This window comes from Plectropomus leopardus, chromosome 4 (genome assembly GCF_008729295.1).
Source record: "Plectropomus leopardus isolate mb chromosome 4, YSFRI_Pleo_2.0, whole genome shotgun sequence".
Classification (NCBI taxonomy): Eukaryota; Metazoa; Chordata; class Actinopteri; order Perciformes; family Serranidae; genus Plectropomus; species Plectropomus leopardus.
This window is the reverse complement of record NC_056466.1, coordinates 8,550,283-8,578,234: the sequence shown is the minus strand read 5'-3', so window position 1 is coordinate 8,578,234 and position 27,952 is coordinate 8,550,283. Positions and strand designations below refer to the sequence as shown.

The window sequence follows — 27,952 nt, the reverse complement described above, 5'->3', positions numbered from 1 at the left end:
TTCTCGTTCATTTTGATCATTTTGATTTATATGATGTAGCAATAGTGTTTTTAGTGTTTTAACTATTTGCATGGTGTTACGTGTCAATATGAGTTCAGCACAAGGACAAATCGTGTATAAATATGCAATTGTTGCTTTATTTCGGTATTTTCTTTTTACAATAGAAGAAAGTAATTCAGATTTATACCCTGTATGTACATACTCATATTTTGAGAAATTGTAGCTGGAGAGAGGAGGGAATAAATCACATATCAGTCAATACGAACCCCCTCCACAACTGAAGCGTAATGACTTTGTTGGCTAAGTTCTTATCACATGACAGCTAACCAATGTCATAATCTACCATAACCATGAGCGTGTTTGTATCAGAAATGTTTTGTTTGTTGTTTTGGCTTCGTAAATTATGTAAAGAATACAGATGGCCAGTTATCTGAATCACAAAAACATTATTTTCTGCCCAGTTTTCATTTTTCCCCCTTCAATTCTGTAACCCTTTGCATGGTATGCCCTCTGTATGAGTGTGTGTGTGTGTGTGTGTGTGTGTGTGTGTTAGAAGGGGTTGATGCGGAGTCCTGTTCCCAGAGGGGAGAAAGGGTTGACTTTAGCCCACATTAGAGCATCGTTGAGAGAGATTGCTGATTTACCGTCCTCCAGCAAAAACACTGGACCCTGCAAATTAAAAAAAAAAAAAACATGAGAAAACTCACAAGTTGTCAAAGCACACACTTATAAAAACAATAACGAAGCACACACCTGTATTCTGTGCCCAGTGAAACAGGACAGTTGAACATCTGAGTGGCTCGGCAGATTGGAGCCCGTCACATAATCGGCGCCGCACAAGACTAAAGCTGCTGAGAGAGGAAACGTCTCGCTGGTTAATGATGTGTATTCACTGACACCAGGTTTCACACATTAGCTGCTCTGTATTAATTACGGAGCTTAGCAAGTATAACTCAGCCCCCTCTGTTTCTTCTTTCATTTCTCCCTCTAAGCCACTTACATACAATCACTGAACAGCATATTTTTTAACATCAAAAATAACTGCAGCCAGCTCCAGGGGGCGGCTGTACCAACAGTCTGTCGTAACTCGGTGTTTAATGCTGCCTTGGTCACATGGTCCTCAGGAATATCGTATTTACTGTATTTATGAGTTACAAGTTATGAGCACATGAACAGCCCTTTCGATGATAACCGTGTTGCCCCGTTGTGACGTTTGCATGACATTTTAGGGCAGCAGACATGGTGGAAAGCATGGAAACAGTGTCAACAATATAATCAATCATTTACTTTAAGTAGTTGCACATTTTTTGTATAGGTATATATTAGCTGTAGCAAGCAAGCAAACTTTTAACTGTAAAGCATGCTTGTCTTGCGGCAGTTGGTCAATACTAGTGTGATCCAAACTGCTAAAAGCCGGAGAATCTTTCCCCAAAAATATCACTGTCACTGTATAATGATGTTTTCGAGGGAGGACCGCCGCCAGTTTAACACCTCTGTTACATTGCTCCAAGACAACTTATTATTATTATTTGTTATCATGTTTGACCACTTGGCATTCAGTGTATTCTTATTCTAACTATAAAGCTCTATTTTTTTTTAAATCCTTTTCTACAAATTAGACAGCAGAAGTTGTTAACACTGTATCTTTGCTTCACATTAATGCATAGCTAACACTGAGCTTATTTAAGACTACGTTTAAGTTGGGTTGGTGCAACTGACATAAAGCCCATTCTAAAAACATGTCCAAACAAAGACTGACTGAGCAGTTAGTGCCGGACCTCTACCAGCACCAACGCACCAACCTAATATGACCAAAAACTATTATAAGCAGTGATTTATTTCCATAAACTCTCCTGATAAACTGTGTTTAAAAGTGTTGTTTATACCCGAGTCTGTTGACTGGATTCTCCTCTCCAGGCAGCTGAACTCTTCTCTTTGACACTCTGATGGAGGACTGTTGAAAACAGACAAGAGATACGACTGTGAAGCACACGTGTACGTTCACATAACAGACGCCTGCCAGTGAATTTAAACATATGACCGTATGAACATAGATAGATCCATATTTAATGTGTGAGTTTTACAGGTATTTCCACCAAGTGCTAAAAAATGAAGCCAATGCAGATGAAAAACTGCAGTTCCTCAAAGGTCCACTTGAGGCTGGCTCCAAAAGTCAGGTTAAAAGAAACATGATTTCAGCTAGCTGACATACAGGAAGGGAGAGACGAACCCAGGGAGAAAATGACAAAATGTGCATCATGGCAAACAAAACAAACTGATGCATATTGAAGCTACATTAGGGGGCCGCTACAGAAAATGTGTTTGCCTTTATATTATATGATGTGGAAAGTTATCCAGGAAAGATTATTGCAACAATTTCATTATACACAACAAAATTTCATGACTTTATCAAAACTGTCAATGATTCAGACTAATTGTAGGACTTTTCCATGTTTGAAAAATGTGATTGGGATGGTGAAACACCTGTATATTTTAATTACTCTGACAGATGCATTAGTCTGATGTATCCTGATGCCTTCAGACTTTTTTGGAGGACTGGACTATATCTGCAGGGTTCCCACACAATTTTAATGGAAAACATTTTAAAACTTTCCCATAATTTTTCAAGGACACATTATAATTTTGTTTCATGCCCCACCTGTCTGTCATTTTTCAAACATATCAGATTTAAACTCCATTCAAACAAAATGGTTACATCATCAGCTACCGGGAATACATTTGCTGTTATGTTTAATTATCTGTACGGTTATCCATGAAAGATCACTGTAACAAACTAAATTGTGACTTTTCCAAAACTTTTACTAATTCAGTGAGTGGCCTGGAAAATGTTTTTGTTACAGTGTTTCTTATTATTAACCCTTAGGGACTGTTTGACACATTTTATGTGCTTTTCATTCTACATTATTTTGATAATTTTGGTTGTGTTCATGCATATGGCATACATTTTTACAAGATTGTGTATTTTTGTTTAATCTTGGAATTTCCAGCTCAGCTCCTACAAAAAGTCAAAAATACACAATTTAAATAAAATTGTTACATTCATACTATTAAGTGCAAAAAAAAAATGTGCCATTGGAAGTCATTCAAACTGCATGTTTGATCCAACAGCCATCAAAGCATAAAACATGCATTGTGTTATTTCTGGGTATCTTTCTGGGCTTTTACCTTGGAATTTGTCATTTTTATTATTTTCCACCTGATGATGTAATTTCTCACCATATTTGGCAAATGGATAAAATACATATCATTTCCACTCGGTACACTGTCCTAATCAATGTTGCTTTGTTGTTGTTGTTGTTGTTTTTTCATCTAAAACAGTGGGAGCATGACAAAAATTTAAAGGGTAAAAATTCTGAAACTTAATGAATATTTTATATTTATAATTAGCACTGATACTGGTTAAAAACCTATCTCAATCAAAGTAGAAAATAATATTAATGTATAATGTTTTTTAAGCTTGATTTTGAAAAGCATTTTGTGCACAGCCAAGTGTGTGTAATATTAAAGCGGGCCCTAAGGGTTAAGAGGATTGTGTTTTCTGAGTTTTTGGGTTTCTTTTTACTGTGTTTTTTTCTCCTCCTGTGTTCCTGCTGTCTCTCCCTCACTTGTTTGTCTACACACCTGCTCTACATCAGCCTCGTTGGTCCCCTGTGCTCCTCAGTCTCTCAGCTCCCTGCCTGCTCACTCCTCCCACCTGAGCCTCTCCACTCTTGTCCTCACCTGCACTTCATCCCCTCATCAGACTAGTTTGTATTTAAGTCCTGGTTTTCAGTTCAGTCTCTGTTTGATTCTTGGTTTTTGCATGTGAGCTTCAGTTTGTTTTTCCCTGTTCCCACCTCAAAAAAGGATTGATTTATTTGAGTTCATGTTGCCTTCAGTCACATGTTTTTGGGTCCACATGCTCCACGCCGCATGGCAGCCCTCCTATTGTGACAGAATTACAGCAAACATGTTCCCACATGGCCATTTATCACGCAGCCATTTATCTGACATGGTGCAGGTTTGATGCATGCCACAAGCTCCCAAAGCTCCCTGCCCATTACAATATTACTAAAAAAGGCTGTCGGATGGCAAATGGGGAAGCCAAATATTTGATTATTTTCACATTTTGATTTGATTTTTATTGCGAATTTTAAAGGATCAATGACTCAAAGGAGTATCATGATATAAAATCCCAGAGAAAAACTGCGCAGCATTACTGAAACACTTATTTTGGTGTTCCTTGGTGGAAACAGCAATCAATACATAGAAAAATACACATAATTGCGAACAAATTACTTTATAAGAAAATACAGAATATGATTTCTTCTTTGTTCAACCTATTTTCTGGTAATTGAGCTCAATATAACATTTTATCTCCTTAGGCAGGTTGTTCCAAAGCTGAGAAGCCCTGATGAAAAAGACGTGGTCACTTTTATTTTTAAGCCTCAACTTTGTATATATAAAAAGCCTACAGGCTAATTTAGACCCTTTAAAGTCTGTTTCTTGCACACAGACCCAGTGAAGTCTGTCAAGAGATTCTCTCATCTGTAGCTTCATTGATTTTATGAAAACTGCGCAGCACTCTGAACTCCTCCACGGTGCAGTTAGCATGAGGCTCGATACAGCGTCTCCTCCTCTGAGAGTCCTCGACACCTCCGAAACATGTTTATCTTCAGTCACCAGATCTGTCAGTCAGCAGCAACATGACCGTCTTTGTCATTACTCGACACAACAAACACATCTGTCTCCCCAGAGGTGATTCAGCTGCTTTTCTTGTATCTCAAGTCATCTCCCTCCTCTCCTGTGTTGCCGTGGTAACGGGCCTCATCATGGCCTTAGCTTTTAGCTCCACTGGGCAGCTGAGTCGAGGCGTGATTATTGTATTGAGTCGTGACAGTGACAACCGCCTCAGTGTTTCCCTCCTCCTCATCTTCTCCTTAAAGGCTCCGATCACACTGGATTTTAAATTATTTGTGTTTTTTTACAATATTGTACTTAATGGTGGTATTATCAAAACTCAGTTCTAATAGCATTATCTTGGTGTGTGTGTGTTTGTGTGTGTAACCTACTTGCTGTTACTTTGTGTGCAAGCCCGCCAGGCATCCAGCTCCACAGACAGCTGCTCAATCTTCAGAGGGACACACACCTCCCTCCGCTTTAACAACTGACTGAGAAACAGAAAAAAAGCACGTGGAAGTCAGACTTACAAATCGTGAATCTAATTTATTATTATGGCAATTTATAAAAAAAATACTGAAAAAACAGCACCAAGTAATCAGTGCGAAAGATCTCATTATCACTGTCCACTCCAATCATTTAAAAGCACTCCTCCTGCACCTGCTTCACACTATTTCATATTATTAATAGAAACTTCCCAGAAATTTGGGGATCAGCAAACTGGTAGCACTTGCTAACGTTACTAGCTCATTAGACAGCGAGGAGCTATATGATGTCGATGCAATTTTACGTGTGTTTGTATAATAATGTTGAAGTGTTTCTCTCCTGATTTGACAGCGCCTTTCTTTACCCCAGAGGGGGGCTTGGCGATGACACGATACCAGTCTGGTCCATGTGTATCGAACCAGACAAGTGACGATTTTACAAAAGTAATTGGGGATTTTTCTAAACATATTTTTAAAAATGCCATTCTGGGCTTGAAAAAACAGTATTTGTCATTTCATAACTTTTCCAGGAATTTTAATGATTGCAGAAACCCTGTAACACACACACACACACACACACACACACACACACACAGACAATTGTGTGTCTACCTGGTGTATTCGTAGAGTGCGGGTACGATGCTACAATACTGTCTTCTTATGGCCAGCAGACCTCCAATATAACCACAAAGGATCAACAGCTCACTGCGGGCTCTGAACACACACACACACACACACACAAAGACCAAGATAACGATCAAGTCTTACAATGTATGGACAGATGCATAATGGAAAATTAATATTTGATACTAATAAATAAAGTAACAAAATGTTCTCACTCGGTCAGCTTGGCCATGATGAGGCAGTCAGTTCTGATGTAACTCATCAGGTCCAGGATTGGCTGAACGCTGTCCACCGTCCAATCAGATCCAGTCAGCTGTCCTGGTGAGGAGGAAAATTAAATTGCTGATTAATTAATGCTTAATGAAGACGGACATTAAAATTATACATATATTTATATTTTCTTTCTTTTGACACTGTCTACAATGCACAAGTTATAATAAAGAAGTTATTCTTGTAACTATCTTTTTAACTCAAAATTTATTAGAAAGTAGACATTTTGGGGGGTCTTGTTAAAGATTAGTTTGGAAACTGGTCATTAATAGATTAATATGGCAACTGCGCCAACATATGGGACAACTGTGAATGGTTTTAATTTTAAAAAATATATAAAATATTGTCTCCTTTTAGAATAAAATGTTGTAACAGTAATGGAAAAACAATGAAATACAATAAAACTGAGTTGCCGGTACCTTTAACGTGGTCCAGCCCGATAGAGAGGGCGTTCTCCGGTTCAGAGCTCAGCAGGTGGAATTTAACTGCTGAAAACAAATCTCCTTCACTCATGGCTGCTTCTGCCAAGGCCTTACATTCCTCTAATGAAGGGAGACCGCACTTGAATGACAAACAACACATAATCGTAGTCACTATAATCATCATAAATGTTCATGAGATCAGTAACATCAAACATGGACCATCCATTCCCTTTGAACCACAATATATCTATATCAATATATCAACATTTTGTATGATCAAATTGCTTTTCTAAAAAAATTGCCAAACCCAATTTAATTTTATACGGATGTTTTTACACAAGCTATTTTAGTATTTTGATTATACTGTGATTTAGTTATATTTTATTATATTAAATTGACTTGATAATAAATGTATTGATATTTGCATTTGCCTTTTTATTTGTTTATTTTTACATTTATTTTGTTTGTTTATTTCTTTTATTTTCAATTTTTTATAATATAGCATTGATAATTTTTAGAATGTTTTATGCTTTCTTTACTATTTTTTTTACTAGCATGTATTTATTTTTGTTTATTTATTTTTATTAGGTTAATTTTATTTTCAGATATCTATTATATCACTTCATTGACTTCTGGCCTTTTTACAATACATTATACTGGGAAAATGGTTAATATATCAATGCATTTTGTTAAAATATACGGGCTATAATGTTGTATAACTTTTTAGTAAAGGCATTTCTTAGTGTGACTGTTAAAGGGTTAAAGCTGGGCTTGGCTGTTAAATTTAGGCGTCCCATAGTAAGTCCCATAATACACTTGTTGTAAATCAAGAAAACTAGATTCTGCGTCCCCTCCTGTCTCTGTTTTCATGTTTTAGATAATCTAGCCTGTGGCGAGACACTTGTGCCGATCACAGCTCATGTCAGAGCGAGTTACTTTTCTACAAATGCAGATGCACGTCCCTTCTGTGAAATACTGATTTAATGGCGGAGAGTCCTGCAGAGAAAGTTGCTCTTCTAGCATTGGCAACAAGTGCCTACGATGCACAGCAACGCAAAAAAAAGGAAGACGGACTTATCAGAAAGAGATAAGGATTGTTGGGTGCCTAGATAGCTAATTCTTGTCTCATTTGTGAGAGAGAGAGGCGGGCACGGAGGAGCCGAGATAACGCTGCAATCAACTGTACAATGAAAAAGATTAAATAAACCAGTGTATGTAAAACACTGTATGAAGCATGTTCATATGCTTGTATTCATCTTTTTTTTATTCTTATTTCTGCCTACCCCAGCTTTCATGATTACCTACTCACCCTTTCATGAAACTGGTTGATCTCAGCGGCACTTCCTGGGTAAAATGCACACAGCTTAGCCATTAAAATGTCGTTGTCAGGGATCATTCGCAGTAGGTCAGCTGAGAGCTCCCTAAATGTAAACACAGAAGGCATAAGGATGTGTTTGTTCATGGACTACGCCTTAGAAGCAGCCAGCGTAGGTGTGTGTAACTACAGCTCCCTTCTCATATAAAGTCACTGACACTAATAAATGTAAACGTGAATTTTGAATGATTTTAAGTTCATACTGTATGTTTACAGAAGAATAATAGAGGTTACACTGTATGGACATGCATAATGGAGACATACCATGTGGGCGCCGTCATGTACTTTCTGGCCAAGAGTTCAAGACAATACGCAGTGCTCTCACTGGCTGCGTCCCCTAACACGATACCCACGCAGGCAGCCAACTCCAGCTCATTACCTCGGATTTGACTCGACATGGCTAACTAAAAACACACACATACACACACATTTTAGCCATCAGACTTTATATCATCATTAATGATCGAAATCATAAAGAAACAACAAATAAAACAGCACGATATCCCTGCACATACACACAAATGCAAATATACTGAATTTAACGTATGGTGATGTGCACAGACTGTTTACCTTGACGTTGTCCACAGCGAGGTGGCAGCATGCTGCCAGGACAGAGCATCCGTCCTGGAAATACCACTCCGCTAGCTCTTCACATACCTTATGGAGGAGACTGGACAGGAAAAAAAAAAGAAATAAAGCCATTACAACAATCACAACGTATCATCTCACAAATATGGGATTTTCCAAAGTTCTTGTGTTTGGATGACCAATAGAGACAACTGTTTTTGAAACTGGTCATGTATTAGATTTACCACAGGCTTCAGTAAATCTGAACTAATCCTTTTAAAACAAAGTCACACAATAACACAGACTAACTAACTGACTGAGGCAGCGGTAGATCAGAAGTTTCCATGTTTAGCAAAAAAAAACTTACAGTGTTTGTCAGTGGAGTCTGGCCTTTTATCATCAGAAAGATGTTTGTTTGGGAACTACTGAGCATATAGTGAGACTTGATTGTGTGTGTGTGTGTGTGTGTGTGTGTGTGTGTGTGTGTGTGCGTGTGTGTGTGTGTGTGTGCGCTGTACCTCTGGTATTGTTGTCTGTTATCGACATCATTAGTCGTGTGGTTAACTGGGGAGCTTTGAGGTGCACGAATGTTCCCTTCAAACGCCCCCTAAAAACAAAGAATATTGTTATTAATATAATTACTTATCAATACTGTTCGCAACCATCAAAATTACTATTCAAGTATTTCCTCACCTCTCTGTCTTTGTATTCCATTACTTATCTATGTCCCCCCGTCTCTTCATGCACCCATCTGTAAGCATATATTCACCAGGGCCTTTATCCCCCCATTCTGTACCTGTGCTATTACTAAGGCCTCGAGCAGCTGTCCTCTGCCGGTGAAGAAAGTAACGAGTTTCTTTATGTCTCCTGTGGCGACGCAGTACGGGATAGCGTCATCATTATCCTCCGCCATCAGTTGGTCAGCTCTCCTGCAACATGAGCAGATTATAATTACACAGACAAAAAAACCATTAACAACATGCAACATATAAAAGTTTGTGTCTGACGCCTCTGTTCATCAATATAGTGGAAGGGTAACTGTACGTATAAATATGAAAAAATCCTGAGAGCAAAAAGTCAGAGCCAAAAGAACCACTTTGGTTGTCTGCCATTGCAGGAAATGTTGCTTCATTTGTGATGCCTCACAAAGGAGATAATGCAGCACACTTTGCTGTTAAAAGACAAAAACTCAGTTTTCCCTGTTTCTACACACATCAACTCCGAAAATGAAGTATCTGAACATCTCCGTTCGTTTTCAGTGACCTAAATTGCAGTTTGCATGTGGACAAAAAGCCAAAATGCCTAAAAAAGCTACGTTTTGAAATTCAAGTACACAGTGCAGTTTTTATACACAATTATTGTGTTGGATTGCACAGTACTACACAAGAGTGCATTAGTATTGTTTTTTTTGTGCACATATTCAACAATCATCTTAGCAGTTCACACTTCGACTGAAAAACAGGCTGAAAAAAAAAAAACGCAAAAGCTAAAGAAACAAAGTTAAACCTGGTTTACCTCTGCATGAGTTTCTTCCAGTACTTCATTGAGACTCCTGGTGCCACAGATAAAGCTTTCTCCCACTGAAAGACAGATAATAATGCTCACCCTAACTTACACTGGCAATCAGTTTTGTTTTTTTTACTTCTGTGTTTTTCTGACAATAGAAATAGAATCACTACGGTGGCGGTGACCAAATATACGTCAAACTAAGAACTGATTGGTCACTTGAAGGCTCTTGGGCTTCCACTATAACAAGCAGATTCCCTGGGTTTTGATTTCAGTAACATCAGTTTTTTAACGATGGGAAAACGTAACTTGGTTTTGGACCCTGCGATTTTAGTGTAAGAAACTTTAATTTGTGTTTAATTTGTGCTTTTTTTAAGAGAAAAATTACAACAAACATTCACTCCATACCTGTCCCAGCTCCACCATTAATTCACAGTATCGTTGAATCTGTCCCAGTCTCAGATGGATGTCTGCTGCTTCTTTCAGTCGCTCCTCTTTACTGGGAGCTCCGATCCCTCCTCCAAATTTAGACATCTTGACAATAGTGAGCTCCTGGGCTTCAGACTGAAAGAAAATGGAAGATAAACAGAAAAAATGAGAAATAAACTTTAGTAATCACTACTCATGTAGTCTGTAAATGAAATGGATATGTATTAGAAAGCCAAATGTTATCTTCAGCTGTTGGGCAGGTTTGAAATACTGTAAACAGTGGTGGGTAAAGTTATGTGTAGTCCAGTGAAACAGAGTAGAAGTACATATATTTTATTGCAAATTTACTCAAGTAAACTATTCTGCAAAACAACTACTCTTGAAAGTACAATTTATTGAAAATAAATTACTTGAGTGCATGTAATGTAGTAAATGTTAATGGTTTACTACCCACTCCTCGTAAATTAAAAATAAACTTTAAAAAGTTAGGATATTTATGGTAAAGGTGAATATAAAATACATGGGCAGACTTCCACTCACTGTTTTTTAACAGCGTGAGCAAAGTGTATTCAAGCACTTATAATCATAGGCTTTGATTATATTTAGTCAATATATGTTTTAGTGTGCTGAATAAATAAAGATTAATTTAAATTTTAGAGTGTTTATTTCCATATTCAGGGGCAGAATCGCTGTATTTATTCATCCATCCACTGATTTAACAGGCTGTCTGTTCCATCAGCTCCCTCACAGTGAGTTTTCTCTCCTGCACACACGATGATCTCTCTGTTTGTGTGACTCAGGGAATCGGAGCGACGTACCGTTTTAAACTTCAGCAGGTGCTTCATGTGCATCACTCCTTTGCTGTAGCTGGCAGGCAGCAGCGAGTCGTCCTGGCCGTTTATGACTGACACCAAGTCCCACAGGTTACTGCTGCCTCCTGGAGGCTGCCACACAATGCAGTACACACAGTTATGTTCAGAAACACACACAGACACACGCAGCATGCAGAAAACTATGTTCAGTGCAGTTTGTTTACCATTTGACATGTTTTCTAGCTGTATTTTTAATTTGTACATACCAGTGTACCAAAAAATATGTCTACTGTTTGTGTTTTTCAGGATCTGAGACACAAGTTGAGCCTGTTAAATTGATTATGCATGCTGTAGCTTGTAAAAGGTTATTTAAATGTATCGTTTTAATATGTATATATATAATATAACAAACTACTTTCCACCACATGCAGGGGGCAACAAATAAATAAAGCTTTACATGACATTTGTCAGAAAATTCATTCAAGAAAGTGGTTTAAAGTGGTATATTTATTTTATTTTTGTCGTTTAAATTAAAAAAGCAGATTGCTAATATCTGCTGGTGTTCAAGTGTAATGCCTTTGTAATGACTGTTACTCTCAATAGAAATAAAAGGTGTAGCTGTATTTCTATGTTTCAGTAAAGAGAGGATATATTAAAGACTTTCTTTTCTAATCTCTGTGTGATTTTCTTTGAGTAAACAGTGAATAAAAGGTGTGTGGGAGAGAAGCTTTTGTTGACTCACTATCCAGCTGTACTCCAAAGCCAAACAGTGAAAATGATCCTCATGCCGAATCAACAAAGCTACACTTCTGTTGACACTGAGGCTCTGAAAGATGTGTTACATGACTGGAGTAATGTATCTTAACCTGTGAATGTCTATGAGCACAATCTGTCCTTCGCTACGGCAGCGTCTGTCGTGTGAACAGAAAGCTGATCATCAACACATGAAAAATTTTAAAATGTTTTATAAATATTGCTTAACTGCTTTTGTATGGCAAAATATCTCTTAAGAAAAGCCTTTAATGGCATATAAAGGCCAGAAGAGGGTGACAAAACCAGAGCAAAAGCTATGGAAGTTCGATGGACGAGACTTCGAGTGTTAATTATGCTCCCTAATTTCCTCAGTCATGCAGCCTCTCACCCGTCAATCACCCAAGATCTATGCCACATCAGCTGGGCACAGAATATGAAAGCCATTTTTCAGAAATGTTATTATGTAGTAGTTACTTTGAAAATGTACATTGAAACTTTACATTTCAACAACACTGTGGTTAATGTCTAGGTAAGTTTGGGCAAAAAAACAACTTGTTTATGATTAGAAAAAGATCATGTTTGTGTTTAAAATACACAGTTATGGTGACTTAATCACCACTGCAAACACAGCAATATCTCAGTTGAAAAAATAACTGCTTTTTGTAGCAATATCCCTGCTGGAAAAAAACAGCCACAGATCGTTAAAAATGCATCCATGTTTAGGGGCTAGAAAGCTGCATGAAAAGCAGCAACAGATCCCTAAAAAAAACATGTTTGGGAGCACATTACGGCTGGAAAAGCAGTGACGTTTCTGTAAAAATACAACCTCTTTTCATGTTACTTTCCCCGGTGGACAAATAGTGACTCGTCACTAAAAAAACATATGAAATGTAGAAATGTAGGCTAACGTATGAATGCATGGCGATGAATGTACGGTAATGAACATGTGGTTTGCAGAAATGTGCAACACCAACAACAAAGGTCAGCGTAATGAACTTTAAAAGGAGGGTGTAATCATGTTTAGCTGAAGAGACATATTGCATGTGTGCAACTTAATCTGATGCAAAATCGTGTCCTAACTGTGTGTTGCATATTTGAAGATGAACTGCTAAATAAGCAGACACAGCATGGACAAAACAAGTGTGACAAATGCAGCATCATCAGTGATAAATTAGTATTCAGAACGCAGTTACCGAAAAGCACTCAGAGAACCAGCGGAGCTTCTTGGCCCTGATATCAGAGCTCAGTTTATCCAACTCCTGCTTAATGTCTCGAGACACTTTTCCACAGAGCAGTGGCGGCGAGCCGGGCACCATAGCTGTGTCTGTAAACACACACAACCAACATGGTTACATGAGGTTTTAGAAGAACGCCATGAAATAAAACTGAGAAGGAGTCTATTCTCACCTGTGTTTCCTATTATCTTTTCCCACGGCTGGTTGGTGAGGATGTTCAGCAGCAGGGGAGAGATGAGAGGGGTGAGGGACCACAGCCTCACTGTGCTGTCTCTGCTGCAGCTCGCCATGGTGAACGGACGACTCTGATGACATGTTAGACCTACACAACACACATAATAGAAAACGCGGGTTAATACGATGGTGGTAGAGGACTCAGGCTTAAAACTCAATGTTGGCAATCATGTAAATAATGAAATACTGGAGTATACCATGCCTTTCTAAAACCAATTTGTTGCATGCAATATGTTTATACAGCAGGTCATGTTTAATTTGAAACATTTCTCTGTTTTTGTTGCATATTCAGTGCAGACAGTTGTTCATCACACACTGTACTTGTCACACATCATGTATCTGCAGTATTGACAGTCTAACAGGTTGTTCTTTCTTTGGCTCTGTCTTACCGTAGACATCAGCTCCGTGATCGTAGACTGTGTCTAGACATGTGCCGTCTCTTGTGTCCCACACTCTGATTGTATAATCCCATGAACCTAAAAAAATCATCCAACAGTTTACAATTTATTACAACACACTCTGACAGTTCGGGCCCAGCACTATAAAACACAAACAACTGTGCATCAGACAGCTGCCAGTAAAACAACTGTCATGCATCAACAACAGAAAAAAAATCCTGCATATTGCAAAGAAATGTATTTACCAATGTTGTAGTTTCCAACCACTGATGCTAGAGGTCACTAGAGAGCCATGTTTTAATGTCAGCAATTTAAATTTTTCCAGTGGTGTCAGTGGAAGTCACAGCGATGCAACTTTAAATCATTTTAATTCATCAGCTGCTTGTTTTCCTTTCAAATCTTACATGAAACTTTGTGGAGACAATAGAGTACTGAACTATCAAAGACCATACAACAGCTCTCTACAGTTCAGCAGAGCCAGTTGGTGCTTCAAAAATAAATCTCAAACCTCCATCAGCATGACCTCATAACTATGGAGATCACTTTGTTTCTGCTGTGCAACTTTGTGAGGCATTATAAAAATGGTCATGTCACAAAAGACTTTGAATATATAACTGTATACTGCTGCAATAGTATGCAGTTTATATGACAGTCAAGCAGAAACCTCTGACGTGCCAAAAACTGCAGTTTCTCAAACGGCCACTTGAGGCTGGCTCAAATCCCTGTAGACCCCCCATGTTAAAATGTCGAACTTTACAGCAGAACTTGTGTGTTTACAGCCTAGTACAAAAAATGGTGTTGCTCCAATACACAGATCATAGGTGTAGCTTTAGCTGTCACTGTATCAGTTTGATTTCATATCATGAAAGTTAACTGTAATGTTTTGGTCACCTAAAAAAGTCTTTTTCAGTGGTTGGTCGTACTAAGGAGCCAAATGTACAGTTTTCCAGTGGGTCTAAATACATTTTATTTTAGTGTTTTTAAGCTTGTTTTTTGCTTGTGAAATGTGCATTAGCTTTAGCACCATCTCAGTTAACTATAGCAGTAAATGCACTGTGTAATCTGAGGTAGCAGCTAGTGTAGGGTTATCTCCACCCTCCAGATCAAATACAGTCAGTGTCGACTCCAAACCCAAGATGGTGATGGCCAAAATGACACAATCAAGGCTGTTCAGACAACACTGGAAAGTCTGACGAGCCAGAACAGAAGAAGCTCAACAGTGTAGACGATGACAGCATATTGATAACAGAGAGGCGTTACCTGAAATGAGGAGGTAAGGGACCTCTGTGTTCCACATCAAGCCTCTGACCGGAGCTGTGTGACCACTCAGCACATTGATACACGCATCCTGTGTGTAGTCCCATATCCGAACAGTACTGCACACACACACACACACATACAGGGATCTCTCTTTTAGTACATATTATTACTGAATCACCTGAATCCACTGTGATATTTATCAATCTAGATTGTTTTTATGTGTGTTGCCGAGTGTTTCTTTTTTCTCAAATATAATGGAGCTACATGGCACTCTGCATTTCATGCTCAAAGAACTGAGGGATGAAAAAAAATAAAAACTCACCCATCATCTGATCCAGAACACAGTATTCCCTCTCTCAGCGGAGACCAGCGAACATGGAAAACTTTAGCTAAGTGCCCAGTAAAGACTTTCAGAGGCTGATCGGAGCTGGTAGCCAGGTAGTACACACGGACACTTTTATCCTCACAGCCTGTCGCTATCATGTCTCTGCAAAGAGAAAGGAAAAGGAAAATGTTAAAAAACCAAAAGCGGGCACAACACCTTAATTTGTCACAATTTGGGAGGCGATTAGCAACTTGACATGAAATGTTTCGCAAACTGCAAAATAATCAAAGGTGACAAAAAATGACCTGAAAATTGCTTTAAAAAGCGAGACAGAGAGAAAAGAATTAACGGAAAATCATAAAATAACAAAGGACAAATATCAAGAAATCTATATTTATAATTATATATTTAAATTTAACCAAAAAAAAAGAAAAATATATTTTTATTAGGACTAGGACTTTTCTCTTTTTTTGCAAAGATCTGGTAATTTTATTTAGCTTTTTGAAAAATTATTTTCTCACAAATGTTTTGGGTCAATTCTATTTGCACATTGCCTTCTTTCTGTTTATGACAGAAATCAAGCCAAATTGCTCAGGTTTCAGAGAGTTAATGTGCCAGAACAGCACTATAGAAATAAATGGACGCTGGTCTAAGTTTGCATTGCCAGTTATTCTGTTCTGTTAAGTTTAACTGTTAAAAAAGTGGGCAGAGATATGAAGGGTTTTCCCAATGATAGTTTTACAAATAAACTGATAAGAATCTGCAGACTGGTATGGAGTAATGGCCAGTTTGCTTGAAAATACAGGTCACAGTGATGAATATTGAAATGGGAATCGGTGATAAAGGGAATGGTGGCATTGTGGATGATCTAAAGTTTATTTGGTACTTATTTAATTCTATGTATATAATCATTATTCTTTATTTTCTCCGCAGGTATGGAGAAAAACATATTTTCAATTCCTGTATTTCTAACACACATAGCAGAACTGACAATAAAGCTGACTTTGACTTTCAGGTTTAGTTGTAAATGAAATGTTTAGTGAAGTGAAGCAATGATCAACACGTCTGCCAAAACGTAGCCATCTGCAGCACGAGGTGATGCTGTAATGCATATTGACTTTCCCGCTGAGAACAATGGCAGATGGATGGAGGTCCTACTTGTTGTTCTGACTCCAGTCACAACCAAACACAGCAGCAGGATGTTTGTACTTATGGAGGATTTTCCCATCGATGGTCCGGATGATACTGTTGTCAAAACAATATAAAAGAAGAGAGACATTTTACAAAGAACAAATATTTTCGTATTTGAACAAACTATTGTCAGAAAAGAGGTATGATGGAGGAGGAGGACTCACCAGAATCCGTCTCCACTACAGGTAGCGATCCTCTTAGAATCCTTATGGCTCCATGATATACAGAATATACCGTTTTTACCGTGCTGGAGAGAGACAGACATGTCGTCACTGCACCTTCCATTTATCATTTTAAAAAGATGGAGTCACAACTTTCATAAAGAGGTAGTTGGCAAGAATTATAATAATATGTCCAATGGGAATGGAAACAACACTTTTAAATTGTAATGTTTGTTCGGATTGTCAGTTGAAAAAAAAGGGTGAGACAGCAGCTATAATATAATTTATTCTTATAACTTATTATTTGAAGATAAGAGATACACTGGTGATTTTTTAGCAGGGTCTCCATAGGAATCACACACCTTAATCTGAGGCATTTAAAGACAATTTCAAGCACAATTTTAATCAAAATTAAGACTTTTTTTTCATCTTAAGCAATGCAGGTAAATATAAAGCTCAGGTAAAGATGTGGACTTTCACATAAAATAGCTTGACTTATTTTGGCAAAAAGAAAGTAAAAGATGGATACATTCAGTTTGATTAAATATTTGTTGCAATACACACTTCAAATTTAAGAAAATCTAGTAACTTTGAAGGCTTCATTATTAAATCCCAATATGTGATTTAATGTGCACTTAAAGTCAAATTAACCTCATTAAAGCGAGTAATGATCTTTCCTTTCCTGACGTCCCAGATGAATGCTCCATTTCGAGATGTTGCACCTGCGATGCAGTTCAGGTCTCCTTTAAAACACACCAAAACACACACAGACTGAAAGGTCAAAACGTTTCACATGAGAAACAGATGATACACTTTATTTAATGGTTGCCGTTGGGATGGGACTAGAACTATTTTGTGCCATACACATGACCTGGTAGTATTTGTAAGCTGTATTTATGTTACATTTATGTATGTTTGGAAGCTGGAAATCGTTTAAAATTAGTTGGCACTGATGCTGAAAGAGAGACCGAATAAGTAACACATCGCTACTGTCGGGCACAAACCTCCAGTCTCCAAAATTGCTATTTTTCAGGAATTTGAAAAAAGGCTGTGTTTTCAAAATAATCCAAAGGAGAAAGGAGGTTTAGTCACAAGCTTTTTTAAATACATTTCATTGGTTGAGAAACTGTAAAAATCCGCTGATAGACGTGGAGGAGGGGGGCCGATAGAATTAATTTATGAAAGAAATAAAATAGAGAAATGTGGAGATACAAGGTTTGTGCCCAACAACAATGATATATTAAAAAAAAGAGGGAAGCACATTTTCACCGGCCTCCATGATGCTTTCCACACTTTACTAACCCTGTTTCCAGAGCTTTTGTGATGTCGAACAAGACACACCACTAACAAAAAACAGAGAGGTATACTAGGCATCTACTGTAGAGCTACTGGCAATAGAAAAGAGGTCTATTGCCTGGGTTTTAAAAAAATGTATATGACCACTAGTTTTAGTGGGGGAAGAGCATTTACATGTAGAGGTTGAGCTGATGTACCTGGAGCCCAAGACAGGGAGTAAACCACTCCTTCGTTGCCGGGGGAGGTGTAAACAGCTGTTAGTGTGTTTGTGTCCCAGATTTTGATGGTTCCATCAAAACTAGCCGTGGCCAGCAGGTTGGGATCATCTGGTTTAAACTTACAGTCAAAGATCGTCTCTACATGGCCCTGGAAACAATGTGAAAGCACAGACAGAAATAATTCACAAGTCAAAAACACAGTTAAAGGCATGTTGTTATACTGGTTTCCCCATTCTGTTAAAGAATACCAAGTCTCTTAGGAAGTCCCACTTCTTGGCCCCCATGTCATAGAGTCCCACCCCTCCATCCATGAAACAGCACACAGCATGGCCAGGAGGCAGAGAGAAGGATCGGTTCTGGGACAGGGTTGGGGGAGGTACAGCCTCACTGGTAGAACTGGTGTGCTGACTTTTGCTGGGAGAACAGGAACTCTGAGCTGCAGAGACAGTGAAGGGGGTCAGTGAAAGGAGAAAATACCTGTTGTGGCACTCTAAAAACATTGTTTCAGGGCCAGAGTGCTGATGAGCTCATCAAATGAAGCCTCACAAGAGGAGAAGTACGAGTGCTCAGTGTTTGAATAGCTGTTTTATACCCAGACAGCATACACGCAAATTTTCACTCTCATCTGTCATGCTTTGTTGGCTGACACACACACACACACACACAGCTTTCATCGAGAAGCCCAAATTTGAAGATGTAAATTAATGTAAATTTGGAGATTGTGATACCAACCTGAAAAAAAGAACCCCTGTAACTTGTAACAGCTGCGGTATAAAGATTTTTGAGTTTCTACAACATTTATAAGTTCAACATGTTTTATTCTAGCTCGTACCTTTCTTGGCAAGAGGGGAGTTGAGGACATGCAAGGCATGAAATCCTGTCTTTTTCAGTTTGAAGCTGTCCAAAGGCGTCGAGCGAGACACATTCCACACCCTCAACACTCCGACCTGCGAGTCTGACAGACAGAAGAAAAATGAGTTTAAACAGTTCAAGAGTCTCTACCATCGTGCAAATATGTGGAATGTTTTTCTCCGTCTTTAAGATGTCATTTCCAGACCTAGAAAGGCTTATTCATGCTTTTGTATTCTCGCGCCTTGACTGCAGTGCATTATTTACGTGCCTTAGTAAATCATCACTGGCCTAGTTTCAACCACTGCAGAATGCTGGTGCTCGAATTTTAACTGGGACACATCGTAGGTCACATATCACCCCAATTCTTGCCTCACTCCATTGTTACCTGTTAATTTTAAAATTGATTTTAGGATTCTTTTAATAACTTTTAAGGCTCAACATGGTTTATCCCCAAATTATATAACTGAACTTCTGACTTATGTTCTTGGTCGGGATCTGAGATCCTCTAGTCTACCCTCACTGGTCATCCTGGCGTCAAGGCGAGTGACTAAAGGTGACCAGGTTTCTGCCATCAGGGCGACTTCAGGAGATTAGTTTTGCTAACACATTGCCCATATTTAAATAATTACTTAAAACATATTTTTATAGGAAAGCTTTTAATTTTAATGACTGATTTGTACATTTGTGATATGGAGATTTTGTGTTTTATTTTCTTTTGCTGTGTTTTGGCCCAGGGCACACTATTATCTTAGCTCTTAACATTGTCTTATTTATTGTAACTGTATTTTTGTTATACAAATGAAGCTGTTATTACAACTACTCTCCTAATGCATGGGTGGTAACACGAACTCTATCTTCTATCCTAAAGTTGTATTATGCTAGGAGGGGGTTGTTACTGGGTTTCTTTAAGAAGCCAGATGTTCTCATTAAAGTGGAAATAGACTTTTTTTTGCTTTAAGTTATCATTATAAAGTAAATGTTTGTTGCACATTGTAATAGCTATACCATAATGACACCATCAGCCTTTATATCGGTTCTAAACACGGATGGTGTGACTTTAATTTTGACAACATTAAAGATATTTACACCTTAATATATTCTATTATTGACTTATTGACTATTGTTGTCTACTCTTTTATTATTTTTGTTATTCTAATTGTTTGATTATTTGCCTTCATGCAGTCTTCAGGGTAATTAATTGACATTGTTCCCTATCTGTTTCATAGTTGGTATTTATCTTTACTGTTGGGAATCTTTTTTTCTCCATTAACTTTTTGTATTACTTGAATTGTCTGATTTCATTTCCCTAAATCCTGCAATGTTTTAAATCCCCCAAAAGCACTTTGTAACTTCATTTTGAAAAAAATGCTTTATGAACAAAGAGTTTTATTATTGTTAAGAATTTATGCAGATAAAGGCGCAAAGCGGTGCATAAACATTCACCAGAATGCAGGACATTAAGTGTTTGATGCGTTCGTAGACAAATAAATGTACTAGATACAGTGCACAGACACATTTCGTATAAAAGGACAGATGGCTCTGTGGCAACAACAGGTTCATATCAGTTGGCTAGTACGTTGGATCACACACAGAGACACATCCCACACAGAAATACACAGTGTTTACCTCCAGTGATGAACATGCCTGGTGCAGAGGGAACCCAGGCCAAACACTGAACTGATGCAGCAGCCGAGGGGAAGCAGAAGGACGTGATGCAAGCCAAGGCCTCGCTGTCCACCAGCCTGATACCATTATGGAGGTTAGACACTGTGACAGAGACAATGTGTCCATCAGTTTAGCTTCTGTGGTTGCAATTACAGTTAGAGATTTTTTTTAATACAGGAGAGACCAGATTTAGTGTTTTGATTACTAGCTTGTTTTTTATTGTGCTGACTTGTAATAACTCAGCAAACACTGGAAATACCTACTATATAATAAAAATCGTTTTAAATTTAAATCACTCCAGCTTACAAACTCCTGATGATGGTGGTGACTCCCTTTAAGCACATTGGTTTGATTTCTTTCAAAAACATGGGGAGAAGGCAATTAAACAATGAAAGAAGAAATGACCCAAAAATTAGCAAGAAATTACTAAAAAGTACAAGAAAATTACCAGAAAATCAGTTTTAAGAAAAGATATATATGTATATATATATATATATATATATATATATATTTATATTTCCCATTTCTTTCGTTCCCAAAACATTTTCCCCTTGCTTTTTTAAAATAATTTTCTAAATTTACTTATTTCTCACAATTGTTAACCCATTTCTTATCTAGTTGCTCATTGCCTTTCTGTCACATGTTTTTGAAAGAAATTAAACCAATTTGCTATATGTCCAAAGGTAAAAACTTGGGAAACGTGCCTTAGAGCACCACAAGAAAAGTGAAGTTCTCCAGGTTTTAGAGGGTTCATATTTTTGGTCAAACCTAGTAAATAGTCCGTTGACAAAGGGTCCCATTCCAGAGCGCTGACTGGATCCTCTTCATCTGTCCCTTCTAATGACTCCGGTCGCAGCACGTGCTTTTGGCCTTTACTTCCTAAACAAGACAGATTAATGAAGATGTGTTTGTCTACAGAAACACATTTATATATTTTATACAGCATATACATTAAACAGTATGTTATAGTTAGGCTCAAATATGCCCCCACACAGTGAATGAAAGTTTAAAAAAAATGTCCATACAAATACACAAAGTATGTTTTAGTCTTTGTCTTCATAGGCACTGGTATTTTTGAAAACAGGTTCTCAAAAAAATCCCATCCACAAAGCAGCCACTGAAGAGCATGCTAAACTGACAGGCAGCAATTTAACTGCCTGAAACATTTATGTGTAAACATGACAACTGGGTTTCTAAACGTCTTTCCTCCAGGCAGAGATTTACGAAAGATCTGTTTTCAGTTACACGAACATGCAGTTTGTGTGTAGACAAAAGGCCAAAAATCAAACTAGAATAAGTTTTCAAATAAACCTACGGACAAGCAGAAAGCATTGGTACCTGGCTGAAAAACAGACAAACTCCCGTCGGTGTGTCCAACACCAGTTTGCCCTTCTTGGTGGGGTGCCATCTGAAGAGACAGATATCAGACAGGAAGGAGTGGGCTTCTTTATGCACTGTGACCCCGGGCTCGAGACCTCCGTATACCCAGATATACAACGGACCACGCTGGGAGACAAACGCCACTCCATCAGCAAAGTTCCAGCACCAGCTTACAGACGCAGGGACACCTGGGAGAGAAGAGGACAGGCTGTGATAATTCATGAAGGAGGGGGGGGGGCATTGCAGTACTGGAACCTTAAACACTCCAGTTCGTCAATAAATCCTGGTGCAGATCACCCATCAACCTTTAGTGTTGTCCAGTCGTGCTACGGCCTTTTGTTCTGCTACGTTCCACACGATGAGCAGGTTATCGGCAGAGGCTGATGCAAACAGGTCGGGGTTGTCAGGGCACCAGCTGATGGCTGTTATAGTCTTCTTGTGCTCAGACATGATGGACCTCAACTTAAACTCATTGTACTGCTGGTCCAACTGAAACAAGGAGAATCACAAGGAATTAAAGAAAATAAATAATTAACTAAGAATTAAAGAAATAACTGTGTTTGATGGGCTTTGCAGCACTCAGAATATATGTATTTTGGTTCATGTAAATGCACACTGCATTAGATAAACCATTCATATTTAGTCAGTGACCTAACATTTCCAATAAAAAAAAAACGTGAATTTTAAGTTTAGGTGGTAAGGTGATCACTGTTTATATCAGTAAAGTAGCGTAGGTGCAGTACGCGAGAGCTGCTCCTGCAACTGCTAGCACATGATGGCAGCTTTTTTTTTTTTTTTTTTTCACATGAGTAGCTCACCTGGTAGATATATATCGCCAAAGTAGCACAGTAGGCGAAGCGGTCTCCACTAGCAGCACACACGTCTTTATTCCAGGGCTGACAGCCTGCTGCCAGCAAGCCCACCTGCTTCACCTTGGCCATTATTACCTAAAGACATGCAACACATGCAGACTCTAATTATAATTAGAATTTAACAAATCCAAAGATAAGCCTTTTGCACAGCTTTCGGTTCGATTTTATAGGTTGTTTTTTCTATCAATTTAAAGCTGTAGTTTGTAATATTTGTAGAAATATTGTTTTGTCATATTTGCTGAAACTGTGAAACCGGTCTGAAGTAACCAGTGTGAATCAAGATTCTGTTACTGCGTTGCTTAATTTTGCCTCAAGTGTTTGTCAAACATATTTTAGTGTACTGTTTAGCTGTAAAATGAGAACGTCAGTGATCTGGCCTCTATGTTGGACACCGTCGAACAGGATCACAGTTGCTGCTTCTTAGCACTTTGAGATCTGTTTCAAATGTAAAGTGCTAAAAATGTATTATTATTAGTGTTATTATTATCATTATTATTGTTATCAAAGCACTGTCCACAGACTGGAGAGGATTTTTTTTCACAGAAAATCTGCCTCATGCTACTGTGTGGATGTAGTGATAGTTTCAGCAAATATGACAAAAAGTTATGTTTATAAGTTATAACCTGTAGCTCAAATGTTTATTAAGTGGGTACAACTTTATAAACAGAAAAGCATAAATGTCAGATGTAAATGAATGATAGTGACAAGCAAATTCTCTGCATATAGCTTACTTCCCCAGATTCTCAGTATCTCTGGACACACTAAGGCTGAAATGTATCCTATAATAATAATTTGTCGCCTAAAAAACACCAGTGCAACATCAACCACACACCTCAGTTTTAAATCAACACTTCTCTAACTAATATTTCTCATGCATTATGTACAGTTTCATCACTTTCAGAATAACACTCACAATACAACGGCGATCCACAGGTTGAAGAGGATTAGCTGATTAAAGAGAGGATTTAATTAATCTCTGCTGTGATTGGCCAAGACTGCTGCTTATCTACTGAGTGAACACTGCTGCTGTGAGGAGCTGATATTGACTCAATGCACAGTGTGTCTGAGTGGTGGGACTGGACTCATTGTAGCAACAACACATCTTCAAACCAAGAGTCCCACGAGAAAATAAGCCGTTAAATCAGCTCTTTTGTGTCTGCAGAGTTTCTGAAAAGCATCTCATGTAAAAAGGGAAAAAATGCTCTAAGGAATTATTAATAATTATCTCCTACTCACCCACAGAAATGTAAGCGTCTTAAAGGGTAACTTTGGTATTTTTCAACCTAGACACTATTTTCTCCTTTTTTGTGTGTTTAAGTGTCTAATTGGAACAATAATTTTTTAAGTTGTTCTTGTATTTAGTGCCGCAGCATAGGCTCCTATGTACTCTCGGGGCAGTTGCACACTATCAATTTACATCCACTAAAAGTTCTTGACAGGCTCAGATTGTTATTCAAAGTGACTGGCAAAATTACGGAGAGGACCCTACAAAAGCATACCGAAGATCCTTTATGTTTAACCAGAAACAGCCCCAAAGTCGCTGTCATCAAACCAACCAGACTTTATTGAAATAAACATTGAAATTTTATCAATTTTATATAATTGCAAAACACACCCCACTCAAAGTCAACAGAGGCAAAAACTATCAAAAGCCATCTTTGTTCATCTCTCTTTCAACAATCACCAACTCTGGTTTAGTTGAAATAAACCCTTAATTCGCTCAGTTTGATGTGAAAATACGTTGGCTCTATGCATACTAAAATTACTGTTTATTTAAAAAGAGTCTGGTGTATTTAGGGATGGTGATTTTTGGTTAAACAAAAAGGATCTTAGTCTTAAACAAACAGGTCGACCACTCTAAGGTCCTTTCCAAGATTTGGTCAGACATTGTTAATAAAAATCTGAGCCTGTCAGTGTCAAAAACATCACTTTGAGTGCACATAAAAGACCACTCAATGCTGGACCAATTTTAAAAACCATTGTTCCCATTAGTCACTTAGACATAAAACATGGGTCCAGGTTGAAAAAAACAATCCCTTCAAGTCCGTACACCTGCAGGAGGAAATGTGTACTGCCTATCATACTTTGTATATTTGTTAATTCCATTTTTTTAAAGACTTTTATTATAAAAAGTTGTTTTTTTTGCAGCATCATGAGTGATTATGTTTAAGAGACTATTTACCCAAACAGGGGAGTGGGGATTTCCTATCAAAGGTACTCTTCAAAACCCTGTGGACCAGTTACCCTGTAACCTCCTCCTGTCAGGTGCAAATTGGCTGATTTACATATAAATTTCTCATTCTCTTTCTGATTAGATAATGGTGCTCTCATGATCCAAACCTTAATGATGCACAGTTAGTGATGCACACATCATCAGCACTTTGATGAGCGTACATGTTGTGCTATAGGCGGACCTTTCTGGACATCCCATAATTAGATTTTACTTATATTTGTCACAAAGCTATAAGGGTTTTGAAGAAGGTTTACCTCTGTGGTGCCCCCAGAATTTTTTCATATGGGTTGCCAGATGGGGACATTAAAAATCTTGGTGTGGCACACCAAAACCAAGAGCCATAACTGAACTTCAGAGTTTTAGGCAAGAGTTGAGGGGACCCCTTGAAGCAGCAAAGCACAGACTGAACTATTAGCATTAAAATGGCTCTGTTTCATTAAGTGTCTCAAAAAAACTGCCCAAATGAACCAGCTTGTGCACTACAAGGACCCTGGATCTGGCTCACCTAAATGGAACACAGCCCAGATAATAATTACTGTCGGCTGTAAAAACGGTCTATTAAAACTAAATGTGCCCCAAGGAGACCAATCAAGACTTCTCATCTTTTAAAGAGAGTATTCTCTATGGACCCACAGTACATTAGCTCACACTCACTACGAAAAACAAGAAGCTTATGAAGATAATGAAAAGACATGCAGCTATTTAGAATTGGAAAAATGCTCAGATAAGTTAATGGTGCTGTCTTGCTCCTTAACCCTTTGAAACCTGAGCAATTTTGTTTGATTTATTGCAAAAAAAAAAATGGGGACAAGGCAGGGAGCGACTTAACAATACATGGCCTAAAAATAAGCAAGAAATTAGATTGGTAAATTGCAAGAAAATCTGAAAATAAGCACAAAAAAGGAGTAAAAACAAAACCAAGAAAATGACCCAAACACGGTTTTGTTATATGCCTACATTACATAGATCTATTAGCCTACTATATGTTCAACTGAATTAAGCTGATGCTTTTGCTTAATGGGACAGTTCACCCCAAAATCATAACAAAAACATCCAACATATTTCTCCTCTTACCTGTAGTGATATTTATCAGTGTAGATTGTTTTGGCCTGAGTTTCCAAGTGTTGGAGATATGTGCTGTGGAGATGTCTGCCTTCTCTTCAATGTAATAAACCTAGATGACACTCTTGACGCTCAAAGCATAAAATACATTTGAAAAACTCAACAGTAATGTCGCTTTCCAGAAGTCACAACCTGGTTACCCAAGATAATGTAAACACCTTGGTGTGAGCAGTTTCATGTAAGAATTGTTTTCTTTTATACTGAACTATGACTTGCTATGACGACGGCAGCGCATGCAGATGCAGCGGCCAGTAGCTCCTCAAATCTCTGTTACTTCTTTTGCCATATTTTTCTTTTTTTTTTTTTTAGTCCATGGCCCCTTCTGCTGAAGCACAACTTTTCTACTATAGATAAGCACTTATCAATATCTGGAAAAGATTTTTGGGTTTTGGATTGAATGCAACAGACCACAAGAGGATCTCCACCAACGGACCTTGTTCAGAGCCAACAGGACACAAGACTCCAATGCAAATTCAAAAAATGCTAGCTGGCAGAATTAAGTATAATCTTTGGGCCACACAGTGCAGAAGCAGTGCTGATCATCTGTGTAATCTTACATGCAGCAGTTAAACTGTTTGGCTTCATATTTGCCACTGAGCAACTAATGCTGTATCCAGTTTTCTTTATACATCGTTGATGCACTCTTCCTTGTGTGTGGTGATCCAATTTGCGGGTGTATTTTGGAATAAATAAAATAGTTTCTAGATGAAACTGCTCACAACAAGGTCTGAGGATTATCTTGAGTTAGCCAGGTCCTAATTTCTGGAAAGAGATATTGCTGTTGAATTTTTCAAATGTTTTGTTTTGGGTTTTTTTTTTTTTTGTTTTTTGTTTTTTTAGAGGGGGGAGGGGGTGCTTTGAGCACCACAAGCCAAGTGCCATCTAGTTCCATTATATTCAAAAGACAGCAGACATCTCTGCAACTCACAACTAACAAATTTAGATGGATAAATTGCTTTATGGGTGAGAAGAAAAATATGTCCCTTTAAGGCGAATTGGTTGTAACCCAGACACCAGACGTGTGTTTCACATGCAAATCGCAAAAAAAATAGACGTACAAACAAATGAGGCATCATTCAGCGAGAAACTATTATTAACACAAATACCTTGTTTCAGACATGATAATAATAATAACAATAATAATAATAATAACAAAAAAATACATTAAACAAATACTCATCTGAACCCCCGTTAATCAATAGGCTAGCTGTTTGTAAGCTATATTAACAAGCTATTTCCAAATTTGCAGCCACCACTCGCTGAAAACACGCGGTCTGGCGTTTTAATGAACTGTTTCTTGTTATATTTCAACAAAATACAGATGGCATCAACAGGTTTCAGCAGCACAAACTAATCCGTGTGGGAACTGTCTGTTATTAAAGCACTTGAGTGTCGCAGATGTGGTGTGTGTGTGTGTCTGAATATCACAGAGCGGCAGGCTGGTGAAAACAAACGTGCATTCAGCATCATTTTACATCTATCGTTAATGTGCCATCGCTGCTGATGTATCTAACAGCGGCAGCAGGCAGCTGAGGTGTGTCTGTTTGTCCTCTTACCGTCTGTTGTCAGCCGGCTCGTGCACAACGG

The 27,952-nt window shown here is 38.1% G+C and overlaps 1 protein-coding gene across 1 annotated transcript; it reads right to left on the bottom strand.

Annotated features, from left to right (window-relative positions):
- Positions 1 to 193: 193 nt before the first annotated feature.
- wdr17 (WD repeat domain 17) lies at positions 194 to 27,952 on the bottom strand. The gene is given in 33 exon segments (XM_042484351.1): positions 194 to 669; positions 754 to 851; positions 1,887 to 1,954; positions 5,073 to 5,171; positions 5,778 to 5,879; positions 6,005 to 6,107; positions 6,479 to 6,620; positions 7,791 to 7,902; positions 8,121 to 8,260; positions 8,427 to 8,526; positions 8,942 to 9,030; positions 9,220 to 9,352; positions 9,939 to 10,003; positions 10,338 to 10,493; positions 11,177 to 11,302; positions 13,117 to 13,247; positions 13,331 to 13,480; positions 13,782 to 13,868; positions 15,051 to 15,166; positions 15,373 to 15,537; positions 16,534 to 16,620; positions 16,731 to 16,813; positions 17,379 to 17,470; positions 18,221 to 18,389; positions 18,490 to 18,677; positions 19,074 to 19,196; positions 20,720 to 20,860; positions 21,527 to 21,637; positions 22,097 to 22,135; positions 22,138 to 22,326; positions 22,444 to 22,627; positions 22,957 to 23,085; positions 27,922 to 27,952. Coding segments are annotated over 32 exon segments (3,831 nt in total). The 5' UTR covers positions 23,080 to 23,085; positions 27,922 to 27,952; the 3' UTR covers positions 194 to 549.